The following is a 16,432-nucleotide window of genomic DNA, read 5'->3' on the forward strand; positions in this document are numbered from 1 at the left end:
TGAAGAGGGGTTTAAGGCAGCAGTGTGAATGAAAACTTGCAGTGAACTTTTCGCCGCTTGGCTGGTGTGTAGTAACTTGTTCAGCAGTGCCTCTCTGTGTCCAGCAGGGGGAAGCCTTGTGTCTTAATTACAAGCTGGGAAAGAAACAGCAGCATTATTCCATGAGGGAAAATTAACAACATGAGGGTTTCTTCTTCCAGAAATGGGGTGAAAACTAATTAGTTTTAAAAAATAATTATTTGGGCATATGAAATGGTGGAGTTCAATTTAGTTTCATTATGATGTAAGTGATTCAATGTTGTTTGCTTAAATTAACATTATTTCCAGTAGTGTAGCTTTTAGTTAAGAAAATGGTGCACACTTGTTTCAGTGAGATTTCAGAGAGCTTTTGTTGATGCTTCTGAGTTGGGGAAGCCATTGGTCTCCTTTCCTCCTAATATATGATCCTTTCTTCCCTATTCTAAGGTTGATGAAGATCTAGTAAAGAATTCAGGCAAGTTTCTACTCTTGGATCGAATGCTCCCAGAACTTAAAAAGAGAGGACATAAGGTAAAGCTGAAGATTATTGGAGGGATGAGATACAGTCATCTTCTTAGGAACAAAAAATGTTATTAAGGAATCTTTCTGGTTTTGTAGGTCTTGTTGTTCTCACAAATGACTATGATGCTTGACATTTTGATGGATTACTGTTACCTGAGAAACTTCAAATTCAGTCGATTGGATGGCTCTATGTCCTACTCAGAGAGAGAAGAAAATGTAAGTACATGGGCATGCCCTGTGAGCACATTAGCAAATTGTGCTTTTGCTGTGACACTGGAATATGATTTTGCACAGCACTTCGCCTTCAATAGGCAAAACACCTCCATGCTGAAAACTGTATTCTGCCTTAGTATCTGTGCCTCAGAAATACTGAAGCAGTAAAGTGTGCTGCTAAGCATTACCTTAAGGTATGCCTAAAATGCAATGCTTCTTAAAACCTCTGACAGCTTGTGTTGTATTTTCTGTGATCATCTTTTTAAACAGGTCTCATTAACCATTAGCTATGTTATATTTGGTCCATCTACTTTTTTTAATATATGAAATCTCTTCCAGATGCATCAATTTAATACTGACCCTGAAGTCTTCCTGTTCTTAGTGAGCACAAGAGCTGGAGGCCTGGGCATTAACTTAACTGCAGCAGACACAGTTATCATATATGACAGTGACTGGGTATGTTGACAGATTGTTAACCTAGTGATAGGTGTCAAAAATGCTTTCTTTTGCTGCTTTTGATAATCATTTACTAACCCATTATGGTATAAACCATTTCTATAACTTTAATGAGATGTTATGTGAATGCAATAGTAGCATGTTAGCACATGCACACGTTTTGTTTGTGAAATAATACAGCCTCATTTGAAAAGTCTTGGGTTACTGAATACAACATTAGAGCTGGTTTCTGAGTTTGCCCCTGAGTTACCAAAAGCAGGAGGTTTTTTTGTGTTGTCAATACATTTCCTTCTTTTTATTACTTAAATTTGAGTGTAGGTGGACCTTTTATGGGTTCCCTGTTCACAACAGCTGCCATGTTAGTACCAGCTCCATGAATTTCCTCTGTGATTTGCCACATGTGTTTTAGCTAGCTAGGATTCTGCTGCTCCTGTAAATCTGGAGGCTGGGAAGAAGAGAGATTGGGAAGGAAATGACTGAGGACCTCTGCATCTTCACTTTATTTTAGTAGACAGTGCTGCTATTTTCAGCTTCAGATATAGCTGAAAACTTTAAAAATACCTTTGCTTATCCTCTAACAAAGAAACCCAACACAAATCTCAACTAAAATTATCATCTACGTCTGTCACATTAACCATTTCCATCTGTAGAAACCTGCAGCACATAGTGCAGAAGTTGTAGGTTACAGTAGAGCAGTCCAAGCTGGTTGGGTTTCTCTGCCCGTGCAGCTATAGCAGCAGAGCTTGTCATGGATAAGCTTAAGAGTCAAGAGTGGTAGAGTTGTATGATACTGTGTCTCTTGTGCTTCTGCACTGACTCTAAGCTCCCCATCAAAAATGCTGCATGTGCTATATGTCTTTCAAAAAAAGGATAATAGTATAACTAAATTGTTACTGATTTATTTCTTTTATCTGCTCAGAACCCCCAGTCAGACTTGCAGGCCCAAGACAGGTGTCACAGAATTGGCCAGACAAAGCCAGTAGTTGTTTATCGTCTTGTGACAGCAAATACTATTGACCAGAAGATTGTGGAGAGAGCTGCTGCCAAGAGGAAGCTGGAGAAGCTGATTATCCATAAAAGTTAGTATCTTTCTCTTAGGACTTCATGTCAATGTGTTCCTTCTTTAAATCTCAATCTGTAACAAATTTCAGTGTCCTGTTTGCCTCTGTCCAGTATGTATAACCACTGAAGTCCAGTCCTGTTTGAACAACTGGCCAGTGCTAAATAGAACAATAGTCCTTGGGTTTATGTACAGAGCAATGGTGATTCTTGTGGTGTTCCTGATTATATGGATTGTCATACTCAAAAAGTCTTCAGAATGTGATTGCTTTGAAGTGTCCTTTTTGGGGATGAGTTTTTCTTGTACAGATCATATAGGAATCCTGCCTTGCTTGTGTAGCTTATTCTATTTGTGACATTTGGACTGTAGCTCCTTTCATATAGCGATTTCCAAACATTAAGCTCACTTGAAGAATTGCAATTCTTATTACTTGGCTGCTGAACAATAACTAATTTCATATCAAACTTCAGAGGAGGCTAAAAACTTCTCATCATTCTTGTATTATCATATTGAGGGGGAACAAAGCCTTTTCATGAGAACATAAAGGGACAAAAAGGCCACACCTCTTTCTACTGCACAGTCCAGCCTAAGCTGTGGTTTGCCTCTGGTTCTGGATGATGTTATGTTTAATAATTACTTTATCCTAGCATTAGCCTTTTTCTCTGTAATCTTTTTGCACTGCAGTCTTGGTGTGACTGCCAGGGCTGCCTCTTCATAGGCATGTTGTTGATCAGTATACTTGCTTGGTTTGGTTTTTTTAATGATTTGATAATGGTCCAAACTGAAGTTAAAACCCAAGCAGCAAAATGAGCACAGAATGGGCTCTAATAGATGACTGCTGTGTAGTAAAGCAGCACTGGAGACTGGGACTACTTGTACTGGAAGGAAGATAAGTGTCAATGCCTTCAGTTTTGCAATCAGTTCAATATTTATCTTGGCATCTATTGGTGTATCACATGTACATCTTGCAGGTAGGGGTGTCACTTCAGGAACCTTTGGATTCATTGTGTAAATGTAAAGCAGATGTTATGGATCCTGTTATTGTGAATATTTTAACAGTGTTGGAACTTAGGAGAAGCAGATGAAGAAGGAAAATCACAAAACTAACTATGTAGGGTATATACAGTACAAATACTGGAGCTTAAGAACTGGATTTTGTTACAAAACATCAATTTTTTTTTTTTTTTTTAAATTTTTTTTTTTTTTGCTTTCCATCTTGTGCTTCTGTTGCATTGAAGAAAGTTGCTTGGGAAACTGTTCTTTTCTTGCTATCATGGCAACATGAGACCTGCATGGCACTGATTTAATACCATGTGGTTTGTGAAACTCTGAAAGCTAAAAGGGAGAGACAGCATCACTCATAATGCATGAAAGGACCTGGACCCTGTCTGTCAGTGCTGTGGATGTTAATGGGGGAGAGAATCCTATAGCTCAGACTGCTCTGGAACTTGAATCTGATTTGCACTTCACAGATAAACTCAGAGTTCTTGAAGGGAGATGGGAAAAGACGTAGGGAGGATTTCTGAAGCCAAGATACAGAAAGGAACATCAGTGTGATGAAAGGAATCAGTGAAGACACATTAATAAAATGGATACAGATGCTGATAAAAACTGAGGAAACTTGGCACAGAACAGCAAGTCTTGCCAGTCTCCTTGAAATGTGTAAGACTGAGCTTGATGTCATGCTCAGCTTTGGTTAGGTAATAATCTTGTAAAGTTTTTTACAGTTGGACTGACATCCAGATTTGCTGTAAATAGGTGCTAGCATAGTCTCAAGCAAGCAGCCTGTGTCAAGGGTATTATTTTGTCTGTTTCATTAAACTGAGGCTGTTCTCTCTGCAAACCACATCTTTCACATATTTCCCATCTTGTGGTTAATACAACTTACTTTGTTTTAACCAGCTTACAATACAAGGGGAACAAACTTCAGCATCCACCATATAAGTTTATTTAGTCTTTTTACTGTAAGTAGAACTAATGGCTTTTTTGCTCTTTGTGTTCATGTGGGCATGTTGAATTGGTGTTTCAGTCACTCCTTCTGCATACTACATATATGTCTACATTCATACACATTATAAAAGGTGAAAGGCTGCATGCAAACCTTCATGTACTTCTGAGTCTGTTACTGTAAGGTGTGTTTACATGAGGACTAAAACAATGAAACCTAGCATTAGTTTTGATATTCAACAGTAATTTGTTCTAATCTCTGTGTGCTTTCTTAAAATTTATTCTTTCTACAGATCAGTTTAAAGGTGGCAAATCTGGTCTCGCACAGTCAAAAAGCTGCCTAGACCCTCAGGAATTGTTAGAATTACTGAAATCCAGAGACTATGAGAGGTATGCAGATTTCATATTTTCTTGGCCCATGAGTTTGTAACTTCCAAGCAGCTGTCAAGAGCTCTCTTGTCTTATGAAGTGGTATGTGGATATTCATAGAGGAAAGAATGTCCTAGGGATTCTGCTATGCGACAACACTGAGAGATTATTTTTTCTTTAACAGGGAGGTTAAAGGATCTAAAGAAAAAGTAATCAGTGATAAAGATCTAGAGTTACTTTTGGATAGAAGTGATCTTATTGGTAAGTCTGACTTTTCATGTTTTCTTTATTCTGTTCAGCAGTAAATTCATATTTTGTAAGAGTTCTTTGTATGTAGAAAGCTGCCATAGCTTCTTTTCCAGCTGTGTTGTCCCTTTGTTGACATTTTCAATATGGTTTGCTGGAGAAGAAATAACAGAACTTAGGAAAAAGTATTCCAGAAAGCCACATTCAGGCATGCTGTGCCCTGAGCATACTGTGAATGACAAGCATAGATTGGGAGGTGTTCTGCAAAGCAGCTTTCAAGGAGAGCTGTAATTGATCAAAATAGAAATTATTCTCAGAGAAGATTTATTCCAGCTAGCTTAAAAAATGTACTTTGATGCTGTTATAATTCAAAATACATTTATCTAACATTGTCTAACATTTTTTGGGGAAAGAAGTCAAGTCTAACATTTGGAAGAAAGAAATCCAGCTTTTGAGAGCTCCCATGAATTATCAGTGGATCGGCTGTTTAGCAAAACACCCCAAACCAAACCACAACTCTTTTTTGAGGTTGTCTGCAAATCCTAGTGCTTGATCAGGCCAAGATATCATTGAAAAAAAACTCTTAACTTTCCTGAGTGGAAAAATTGTTGTCCAGTCATAGATCTGGAATGCTTTAGTATGATTAGTAGATTTAGTATGCCTTGTTTCCCTCAACATCTTTAGCAGAACAAGAACTCCAAGCATAGATACAGGAAAAAAACCCCAGTTATTACAGAATTTAGAACTAAAAATTTTAGCCTTAAATAAGTATATGCTGTGTGTAGTTTGTGTAAAATTAATTTAGGAACTTAGGAAACTTTTGCTATATTTTAGATAATGTAGGAAAAAAATAAGACACTGTTCTGTAAAACAGCTTATTTCAGTTAACTGGCTGAAAATATAGAAAATTATTCTTGATGAACGGGTAATAAGATCTATATCTTTACAAGTTCAGATTGTGAAACAATCTGATTTCTCTTTCCAAGTTGAAGAAGGTGCTGTTTATCTTGGTTTTTTTTAGCGTGCAACTTACTTATCATTGTTGCTTTTTTTTCTTCTTTGTTATGCAAATCAAAGTTAATATAATAAAGTTGCCAAAAAAATTAATACAAAGATATTAGTCTGGCATCATATATTGAATTTTTTCTATAGCTAACTGCAGTTTGTGCTTTAGAAAGCAAAATTCCAGCTCCCACCCTGATAAGCCATAATTATTAAATTTATATAAACATAATACTTTCTCATTAGCTTACTATTCACTGGAAGGACAACAAAGTGATGGCAATTTCCAGGAAGACAAGTTTGCAGGTCCTTGGAGTTTTGCAAAGAATATTACTTATCAGAGCTGTAATTTCATGTTTCTCCTGGTAATTTGACTAAATAGTTTTTCTGGGTATTTTTTCCAGGAAAATGAAACTAGTTCAGGCAGCTTTTAGAACTGCTTTTCTCCATTCACATTTAGCCAGAGATGTTGGATTTTTTTCCTAGAAGCATACAGCTGAAAAATTATTTTTGAATACAAACTCCTAGTAGCCAACTGTTGATGAAAAGGAGCAAAATGGTGTTATCAGCTTGTTCTCCAATTCTGCAAAATGTTTTTTTCAACTTGTTTTCCAAATCTGTTTTCTACTACACCTTTTATTGTTGACCTTTGATTTGTTTTAATCTTAGATCAAATGAAGGCCTCTGAAAAAATGAAAAAGGAAAAAATGGGTGTCTTCAAAGTCCTAGAAGAGTCATCAGAGTCCAATGCAGAATGTGTCTTTTAATATGCAAATGTGGCCTCTAAGTTTTCAGATCTTCCAGAGATGTCACTTATGCTTGCTGGTCCTTGATGCTGACCTTCCTTAAGGCCTTGTTCAAATCCCTTGTGTTCTTCCAGTGAATTTTAACATGTTCTAGACTATAATGCAGGTGTTAGTGGTAGCTTTAGTAGGCTTTCATAAAGAAAATGAGCATGTTTCACATTTGCAGCTAGTTCTTGTACTCAGTGGTATAAACTGGCAAATTTGTTAAAAAAATCTTCCTGTGGAAGTCCTAAACCCCTGTTTTTTGGTTGTTTTTTTAAAATATGGTGTCAATTATAGTTTTATTTGGAAGGGAGAGAACATGTACCTTTGTTAAAGCCATTTGTGTAGCTTCTGTTTTTAACTTCTGAGAATTATTTTGATTAAATAAATATCTCTTTTGTTCTAAAAGTCCGTGGAACTTGACTTCTTAAACAAGCAAAGCTGATCTAATAATTAACACTTTCCTACTTATTTAGCACATTAGCCAATGTCATACATTTAAAGAAAATCAAACTAACCCCACAAAACAGCAGAAAAACACCCACACACAAAACAAAAACCAAAAAGCAACGAGCCTAAAAATCTTTCTGGTGCAGACATTACTTCTGTATTGACTGCTGGTCAGCCTGTGCAGCTGAGTTGCCCTTTTGAAGCAGGTGTAGGGAGCTGCAAAGCTGCTGAAGAGTCTGGAGCAGAAGTTTTGGAGTGACTGAGGGGGCTGAGTGTGTTTAGCCTGGAGAAGGGGGAACTTACCATTCTACAGCTACCTGAAAGGAGGCTGTAACGACGTGTTGGTCCCTTTTCCCAAGTAACAAGCAATAGGACAAGAGGAAATAGCCTCAGGTTGCACTAGGAAAGGTTGAAATTGTATATTAGGAAGTTTGTTCACCAGAAAAGTCAAGCACTGGAACAGGCTGCCCAGGAAAGTGATGGAGTTGCCATCCCTGGAAATATTTAAGATGTGGATGTGTCACTTAGGGACATGATTTAGGTGGATCTGCAGTGCCATGCTAAGGGTTGGACTCAGTCTCAAAAGTCCCAATGCAATGATGACAGCTAACTCCCTTAGGTTAAATGCACAAGTAATCTCCTTCACCTCTTGACTGCCCTTCTCTTCCCAGAAAGTACTCCTTGCTTTCACACACCCACAGGGACATTCTGCACTTTACCCTGCCAGAACACTTGGTTACCTTCGTTACCTTTCTCAACACTCTCTAGCACATCAGTGTCCTTCTTGTAGCAAGGGGCCCAGAACTGGCCACAGCACTGGATGAATCAGGCAGCTTTTAAACTTTCATCTCTGGTTTGTGAAAATGTCTGTTAGGTGCCATTTAAAAGCTGCAGTCGTGGAATTGCAGCTGGAGCTGTCACAGTTGCAGTTGTGCTCATTAACATAGCACAGGTAACACAGAAAAAAAAACCCTCTACCAACTCAGACTTCAAAAACCAGTTTTCATTCACTTCATGATCAGAATTACTCTATTGGCCTGATAGAGAAGGGAATCTTATAGTAACAAGAGATATTTATACTTACCTCTAAAGGAAGAAATAAACCTGTTAATGAGTAAGCTGACTTTGATCTTTGCCTGGTGAAAGCCCTGTTTTGTTGGTAATTGCTAAAGACAAAAGTTTCTAATTTTTCTGTTCAGTTACTAATTACCTTGAGTATTACAAAGTCCAGCATGTGCCTCTCCTGGGGATGGCTGAACACCTGCCTGCCCATGGGAAGGAGTGAATTCACTCCTTGTTTTGCTTAGCTTGTGTGTGTGTGGCTTTTGTTTTCCCTATTCAACTATCTGTATCTCAACCTAATTTTGTTAAAGACAACAATAATTGACAGCTGCTCCTGCACAGCCTACTTAACTTTTGAAGACTGATCTACCCTCCTTAACCTGCAATACAGTGCAAAATTAAAGTAATCAGTGTTAAAAATAATTGACTGTGCTGTGCGCTGTGCTGCCCACCTTTGTGAGACACCCTCTGGCAGGATGCTCACCCACTCAAACTACCCATGCTTCACGTAGGAACCTTTTACATGATAACTTCTAAAGCAGGCAGCTCAGTGTGGTTGTAAGGCTATTTAACCTATTTTGTTATTGTTGACAGACTGAAGATGCCAACTGTTTAACTCCTGAGAAATCTGGAAAGTCAGACTACAGCGAACACTGCAGTTGTCAAATATTTTGCCCTACATCATAAAAGATAAATACACTCCTTTTCTCAGCCAGCCACAGCAGAGCATGATCAAAGACCTCAAGTACCAAATGTGAACTTCCTCACCTAACCCATTCCCACATAATAAATTGGATCAACCCTGGTGTCCACATTAGAAACCTGTTGCCATTATAGTGCAAGAGCTCTTTTATCATTATATTGCAAGGGTTTCATATTGCTAGATTTTCATACCTCCTTAATGTTTCTTTTAGGCAGCTCCTCTAGGCACTAACTCTTCCTTGTCCTCACAGTAGCCAACTGACTCCAGAGCCCACCAATCCACTCTTTTATAACACTCTTCTTATTGGCTACAGGTGTGGCCTGTTAACATCAGGCCTGCTCCTAATCTTTAGTAATTGGTTCAGCTGCAACTCTTTAGGGGATAAGATTACATTCTATACCACCTTCATTTACCCATACTGTATTCCCTTACAGAAACCTACACTTCCAGATTACTCCACAAATTTTTGGTAGTCCCCGAGTCCTGTGCCAGCCCCTGCAGTCAGTGTTGCCAGTTGTGCTGCCAGCCTGGCTGCAGGAGCTCGGCTGGTGACAGAGCCCATGGCCCTGCACAAAGCAGGGCTTGTCACCCGTTTGCAGGGTGGCAGTGGGTGGGAGGGCAGGGAAATGCCAGGCAGGGCCAGGCTCTGATGCCCTTGCCCCCAAAATCATGAGGTTTTCTGGAATGGGCGCCGTTTTACTGACAGACATTTATGTACAAAATAATGTAGTGACTTTGTAGGCACCGGAGGGCTCAGCCCAGGCTCTGGGGCTGGACACAGGGCTGCAGATGGCCTCAGCAGCCAGCATTTCCCTGGGGAGCCCTGAGCCCCCAGCCTGCTGAGAAAGCAGGTGGTGTGGAGCAGCCACAGTCCCACTGCTGGGCAGGAGACTTGGTCTACAATACAGCCAGAGCAGTTTGTGCCTGCAGGGTCACTCCTTCACCCCTGCAGGTCTGTGCTTCCCACCACTGCACCGCCTTATTGTGCAGTCCCACCTGCCAACACTGCAGCACACAGAGCCTTTCCCTATGGAAGTGTCCTGTGGAGAGGTGAGAATTAACACCCCTAAGCAGTAGTGAGGGGAGACATCATCCCAGCAGGAAAAAAATCCCTCCACTCTCACCTTGAAAAAGAGCTGCTTGTGTTACTCTCTGGAGTTTGTGCAGGTGTGTGCTGATGTGTGCCAGCGGCCCAAAGCCAGGCTTTTTCCCAGGGATGATCTAAACAAAGTTTGCTGCTTGAGCTACAGCAGCCTCGCTTGCCTCTGCCCATAGATGGAGCCTGAGAGGATGAACTAAATTTAGCTGGGTTGGTCAATTAGTCCCCTGCCCAACCTGCCCAAAAGCTGCCCTGTTTATCTGAACAGCAGGAGGCTTATAGGCTTGGAGTCAGGTCAGCTTTACCTCAGATGAGGATTGGGTTTGGGGTTGTGGTTTGACCTTGGCTGCTTTGGTTTATTAGCTTTTTGTTGTTTGGATTTTTGGTTGTTTTTTTTTTTTTTTTACAACACAGCTGTGCTGTGGTGTGATTCATTGTGAAGGAGAGGAAGCACAGGGTGCAGCAGTACAGCATTGCTGAACACAGACAGGACTTTACAGGGCAAGGGCATGACCCTGTCTGTAGCTGTTGCAGATGCACCCACTAATTCCAGGGACCTGTGCTGGCCACAAAAGGTCTGTGTGCAGCCATAAACCCACCCTGCTGATTTCAACCACTGGCAATCCATTTTAAAGGAAACATGACACATCTTAGAAACCATTTATTTTTACATGATTAAGAGTAGCCATCATCTCACTTAGAAGTGTGAGAGAAATAACCACTGCAGGCCTCCTCTGTGCTCTACATGGGTTCTGCTCCTCAGGCACCATCAGCCCTTTGTCCAGGGCACGAGGGGCACGTGCCCCCCTCCCCACATCAGCCCCCAAAGGCACCTCCAGGAGCTGTGCACAGCAGCCGCACGAGGAGCAGGGTGATGCCTTGGGCAGCCATTTGTGGTTCCCCCCAGGGGGAGCCAGAACAGGGACTGTGGCCACTCAAACCTTCCCCTCTTCACTCTCAGGTTCCCTGGTTTCCAGCAAGCATCATGGGATCATTTTTCTCCTAGAGCTCAGTTTGTGACTGTGGGGAACAAAGGGCCATCTGTGGTGACGCAGTAGCAGGAAACACTGCTGTGCTCAGTCCCATCATCATGAAGCAGTGCTGGACACAGAGGAAGCAGCTCTCGGCTGCCTTGCACTGGGCACAGGCACCAGGCTGCTCTGCAGCTTGGCTGTGCCCTCCTGCCCCTTGCTGGGTGCCAGCAGGCAGCTGCTCACAGCTCAGCTGGCAGCAAGACCAGCCTGACTCGACTTTGTAAATCCCTCCCACTATTCTCCAGGAGAAACACAGCAATGCACTGGGCACCTCTTCTGCTGCACTGCATTCTGGGAGCCACAATCCAGTGCACAAGGAAAACAGCAGAAAGCAGACACTTCTACCTTGTGGATTCACCCCATTTATTGCAGGCAAACAGATGGCAAATAACTAGAACACAGAAAAGTTGTAATCTGACTTTGGCCTCTGATTTTCCTGTGTGATTGGCAGCACAATGAAGGAAAAAAAAATTGTTTATTAAAAAAAAAGTGAAAGAGAGGATGAAAAGAATGTTGAACAATTAGTGACATCTCATGTGAACAGATGGAGGATTAATAATGACAAGGAAATTCAAAGCCATGCCTAACATTCCTTATTGCAAACAAGATTCTGCAGGGGGTAGGGATAATGCTCTTCAAGGAAAATCAGCAGAGGATAAATCATCCCCACTGGCTTTGTGAGCAGCACGTTTACTTTGGGAAGACGGTGACCACCTCGTAGCCCTCCGGGGGAATCACCCGTTCCCGCGCGTGCTTCTCGCAGTAGATCTGCTCTCCCACAAAGAAGTGTCCTTTCTGCTTGAGGTTGGTGCCGCAGTCGCTGCACACGTAGCACTCGGGGTGACGCTGCTTGTCCCGGATCTTCACAAACATCCCTCTGGGGAGGAACCAGCACCGCTCAGTGCCCACTGTCTCCCTCCTCCCCAGCCACCTCCCACCCAGCCCAGATTTCTTCTGCTCCTGACAAGTCAAAGTATAGGCCCTACCTCTGGTCAGGCAAATGTTAACAGCACTTTTAGAAGCCCAACATGTGCTGGCATGGAAACTCTCCTCTAGGAAGTGTTTCCCAGCACTGACCTGTGTAAGTTACACGGGGACAGTCCTATAACCTGTGGTGGGAAGAATTACTGTGATGGCATTAGCTGGTGGCTGCATTCAGCACAACAGCATTCAAATGCCCAGGATCAAATGGCAGGCAGTAACTTGACAATCTAGGGAAGCAAAATCCAGGTACAAGCCAACTGGATGGCAGAACAAATGCAGAAATGCAGGGATGAATACTGCACAGCCAGCACTGCCCTTTTGCTAGTGCCTGATGTGTGGGAGAAGCACAGACACTAGATCCTTGTTTTAATCTCAGACATGGCTGCTTGGGAGCTGCAGTGAACAGATCCAGTCAAATGTGGGCCAGCTCTTACTGAAGACTTCACAGCTCAGCCCAACAGATGACTAGGAAAACTACAAAAACTACACAGCAGTTTGTTAACTACCATCAGCCCCAACACAACAATTTTCCAGTATTATTTTGTTCCAGCAGCCATCTCTATTTTCTGTAATTCATTAGTTTTGAGTGCTATTCAAGGCCTTGTGCTTTCTCTCCAGACCTACCCAGCTGGTTGAATAATTACAGGGTTTGTCTCTGATTCATATTTTACAGGCAATGCATTTCCTCTCTAATGAATCTACTGGTCCAGATGCTTCAGGCATGCCAGGACCATGCAGTCACAGTGTAGCGGGTCTCAGCAACAATCTGATAGCCTGTGGCAGGCAGAATCTGAAAAATCAGAATTCTTCCATGACAATGCAGGTTTGGCTACCAGTACTTGACTGCTGTGTAGTCAGCTGTTAAGTTAAGGGTGTTGCAGAGGAAGAATTTGAAGAATTTGAGGTCGAAAAACAGAGCAACTCTAAGACATAGTTTTTCAATGCCGGGTCCCCCATGTGGTTGCACTTATGATACAGCAGCTCTGTATCAAACCCAAACTCCAGGTCTGCTGGAGATGGATTTTACCCACATAAAGACAAAAAACAATATGCCTGCATAGACACAGTGGAGGTGTGAGGTCCTACAGGAGAGTAGGGAGCAGAATGCAGCTCTGCAGTCCCCACTGCCTCTGACCACCAAGGCAAGTCTCCATGCCACGCCTGGGAGCACTGAGACAGGAAATTCATTAAATACACAGGCCCTGAATGAAAAGGTCATTTTGTTTCTAAATGCTGTAAACAGATTTCAGGTCAGCCAAACACTGCAGAAACAACTGCCTCAAGGTTTGAGTCACAGGGACTTGCTCTGGTTTCCACTGATACGGATCTGTAGCTGGAAACCCAACTCCTGCCTCACTGCAGGGACCTGCGAAGTTAGTGTTATAAAAGCTGGTGAGAATAAACGTGCCTTGAGTCTCCTGGATGCACTGATGTGGGTAAGTGAGGGTGCACTACCTCAGCCCCTGGCACAGGCATGGGCTGCTCACCTCAACCCCAGGGACAGGCTTACTTACACAATGCCAGATCCACATTTGTCGCACATGGGCAGCTTCTGGGCATTCCCAATCGATGAGGCCACCTTTGTGGTAGGGGCTTTGACGCTCCTAAATCCAGATGGTTTGGTAGGGTCTCCTGGGGGTGGAAGGAGAGTGCTTCAGAGCATGTGACATGCGTGGCTTGAGGCTGTTCCTCTCAAGCAGGTGATCTGCTGGGGGCATGACATTCTTTAACCCCAGCTCTGAGGCAGGGATTCATGCATGGAAAGTGGGCAGGGATTTAGGGATGTGTGGGGAGGAAGAAGAGGAGGGACACAGCTGAACCTCACCCTGGAAATGTGAGGGCTTGAGATGGTGGGCAGTCAGAAGAGATTATCTTCTCATCTTGAAAGCCCATCAGACTTCAGCTGATGTGTCTCACATGCACACATGTGCAAAGCAAAGCCTTGGCAGCACTGGAATCTGCCTGATGTGTCCTGATCACACAAAGTCAAGCTAATTCCCAGATTTGAGCTCAGTGGGTGTTCTGTTGGAAGGACTGTCAAAGCCCTTTTCCAGTCTGCTGTCTGTTTTACAGTGGAGTTGGTTCCCCCAAGACTCCTGGAAGATTTGATTAACGAACTCCTTATTGCAGAGCCCTGGGACACTGGGGATAACCTTGCACTCCCCTGCTGTTGCATAGCATGCTCCAGGTATCTCCCTCTTGCAACTTCTCTGGAGCACAGAGGCCCTTCTCTCCTGCTGGGCCTTTGCAGGAGACATTGTGCTGACCTGGATGCCTAAATAAGCAGTGGATCCTAGATGTGGGATACGAGGCAAGCCTTTAAATATTGCAGGGAAAAAGGAGCCTTTTATAAAGTGACACCAATGATGGGACTAATCTCATCTACATGACTTTTCTAAGGGGTTTGACACCAGTTAACAAGGGAAGGAGGCTGCTGAGACTCCCATGGTATTTCACCAGAAACACCTTGGACTGTGAGGGACACTGATGAAACCCTTCAGACCAGTGTCAGACCAAGAGCACACTTCCAATGGGCATTCCCAGTGCAATGGGCGGAAAAACCCTCCAAAGACAGAGCCTGGTGACCAGTCATGTCAGGGACTCACCACAGCCCAGGGCAGCACCGCTGACAGAAGAGGAAAATGGGGGGAACTGCCTGCCTCAGCTGTGGGGCAGGTGATGCTGGGCTAGTTTGCCTTTAGGGCAGCCTTCAGCTCAGAGGTTTGCACCCAGCTCTGTGCAGATGCTGGTCCAGAGGTACAAGTTCCTTAACCCTCCAAACATGGCAAGAGCCACCTGCCCTCCAAGAGCTGCTGCAAGTGAATGTCACTGGGAAGCAAGCAGCAGCATTTTCAGACTCTTCCATATCACTTCTGTTCACTCCCTTTGCCTCAACGAGTACTTTGCTCTTATCAGCAACATCGACAACACGTTTTTAAATCTCTCCTAATCAAACACCCACAGGAACCGTGCCATGTTCCACCCTGGAATACTCTCCATTTTTGAGCACAGGGTCAGGCCTTAAAAGACCACCCATGGTGCTTTTAAACAGCCACATTTGACCGCTGTGCCCGGCCCAGGCTCTCAGCTGGTGTAAGTCAGTGCAGCCCACACAGTCAGTGATGCCCCAGGGCCTTGTCCCAGCCGGGCATGGCTCACAGCTGTCATTCACAGGCCACTGCCTGGAGCCCCACTGGGAGAAGGTGCCACCCAATGTGCCATTTATCACAGGGAATGCCATCCAGTATGCCATTTATCACAGGGAATGCCATCCAGTATGCCATTTATCACACCAAGGATCTGACTTGCAGCAGGGTGTGCTTGTTTGCTGCTGGCCGAGCAGCACAGGCAGGCTGGGCCATGGAGCATTGTCAGCTCACTGTGGAATAATGCCAGAGCCTATCCCGGCCCCCTGATCGGGCAGGCAAACCTTGTGCCAGAGAATCCCAACAATGCTGCAAATCTTCAAAGAAAGATAAAACAGAGAGGCTTTTGCTTCTTATCTTCTTCAGCACTGCTAAGCACAGGGGAGGACCTTGGCTTCGGGAGAAGTCCGGGCTACTCCTTCCGTGCAGGAGCTGAACCCTGAGGGCAAGCTGCAAACACTCAATATTTAAAAGATTCTTTCAGGTAGGTATTTTAAAAGCATATTAGAGTCTCCATGATCCTAGTTTCTTTCTTCCTATTATTTCTTTATTTCCTTCATGTTGCTGTTTCCCTACAGATCCCTCAGACCTACCAGCACTTGGCTGATCTGTTTCTCTTTGTGGTGAATATCTCAGCACCAGGCTTTTTTTGGATTAAACTGAACATACCACTGCCAAGCTAATAACACAAAAGACTGGCCTAAGGACAAAAAAAAGGTCATTCTTGAAATTCTTTTCCCATTCATTCATTTTATTCTATGTTTTTTAAGGGGAGAAGAGAGCATGATTTAGCCCCCAAATAAATTAATTGGTTTTTTTTATCTTAAACTCTATAGCTCTGAATTGTACAAGTCCAGACCTAAGATCAAGAATGCCAAGAAGAGTGAATTTTCAGAGGTTAAAAGCAATTAACTGCTCATTGTAACCCAGCTTCTATATTTTTATATTCAGCTGCAGAAGGGGATACTTTTTCTTGTGTAGGGGGATGGAGTTCAGAAGCAATAGGACTCACTGAAGAGCACTATCGTGTGATACCATCCAAAGTCTTGGCTCTAAGATGGTCTTTAATCAGTGAATACTATCTTAAAGGGGGCAAAACTTTAGAAACTATAGGAGATTTTGTAACTTTAAAAATTCCTTCTTGATAACTAAATGTTGCAAGGCTTTATTTCTGCAGCGCTCACTCAATGATTAAGCAATGATCTGGGCCCACAAACACTGAAGCTAATAAATGAGAGAATATGAAGTGATCAAATTAGTGACTAGGTCTGTAGGTTTCTGTAGAAGCCACCTACATGTGCTACCTTAAACAATCAACAGCTAAATGGAAAAT

The 16,432-nt window shown here is 42.9% G+C and overlaps 2 protein-coding genes across 10 annotated transcripts in view; one reads left to right on the top strand and one right to left on the bottom strand.

Moving 5' to 3' along the window:
* The window catches only part of HELLS (helicase, lymphoid specific), a 30,436-nt gene extending 23,407 nt beyond the window's left edge, over positions 1-7,029 (top strand). For 3 of the 4 annotated variants that reach the window (XM_077183156.1, XM_054637106.2, XM_077183155.1), the window contains 7 exons: positions 466-549; positions 637-756; positions 1,093-1,209; positions 2,129-2,288; positions 4,510-4,606; positions 4,770-4,846; positions 6,503-7,029. In XM_077183156.1, the coding sequence (XP_077039271.1) occupies positions 466-549; positions 637-756; positions 1,093-1,209; positions 2,129-2,288; positions 4,510-4,606; positions 4,770-4,846; positions 6,503-6,600 (753 nt within the window). In that variant the 3' untranslated portion in view covers positions 6,601-7,029. Of the gene's footprint in view, positions 1-465; positions 550-636; positions 757-1,092; positions 1,210-2,128; positions 2,289-4,171; positions 4,234-4,509; positions 4,607-4,769; positions 4,847-6,502 lie in introns of all 4 variants that reach the window. The other variant, XR_013183469.1, reaches the window with a different exon arrangement.
* A 4,279-nt stretch (positions 7,030-11,308) lies between these two features.
* The window catches only part of PDLIM1 (PDZ and LIM domain 1), a 44,924-nt gene continuing 39,800 nt past the window's right edge, over positions 11,309-16,432 (bottom strand). For all 6 annotated transcript variants that reach the window (XM_077183159.1, XM_077183157.1, XM_054637196.2 and 3 more), the window contains 2 exons: positions 13,468-13,585; positions 11,309-11,846 (listed from right to left, as the gene is read on the bottom strand). In XM_077183159.1, coding sequence (XP_077039274.1) covers positions 11,660-11,846; positions 13,468-13,585 — 305 coding nt within the window. In that variant the 3' untranslated portion in view covers positions 11,309-11,659. The remainder of the gene's footprint in view (positions 11,847-13,467; positions 13,586-16,432) is intronic.

This window comes from Agelaius phoeniceus, chromosome 9 (genome assembly GCF_051311805.1).
Source record: "Agelaius phoeniceus isolate bAgePho1 chromosome 9, bAgePho1.hap1, whole genome shotgun sequence".
Classification (NCBI taxonomy): Eukaryota; Metazoa; Chordata; class Aves; order Passeriformes; family Icteridae; genus Agelaius; species Agelaius phoeniceus.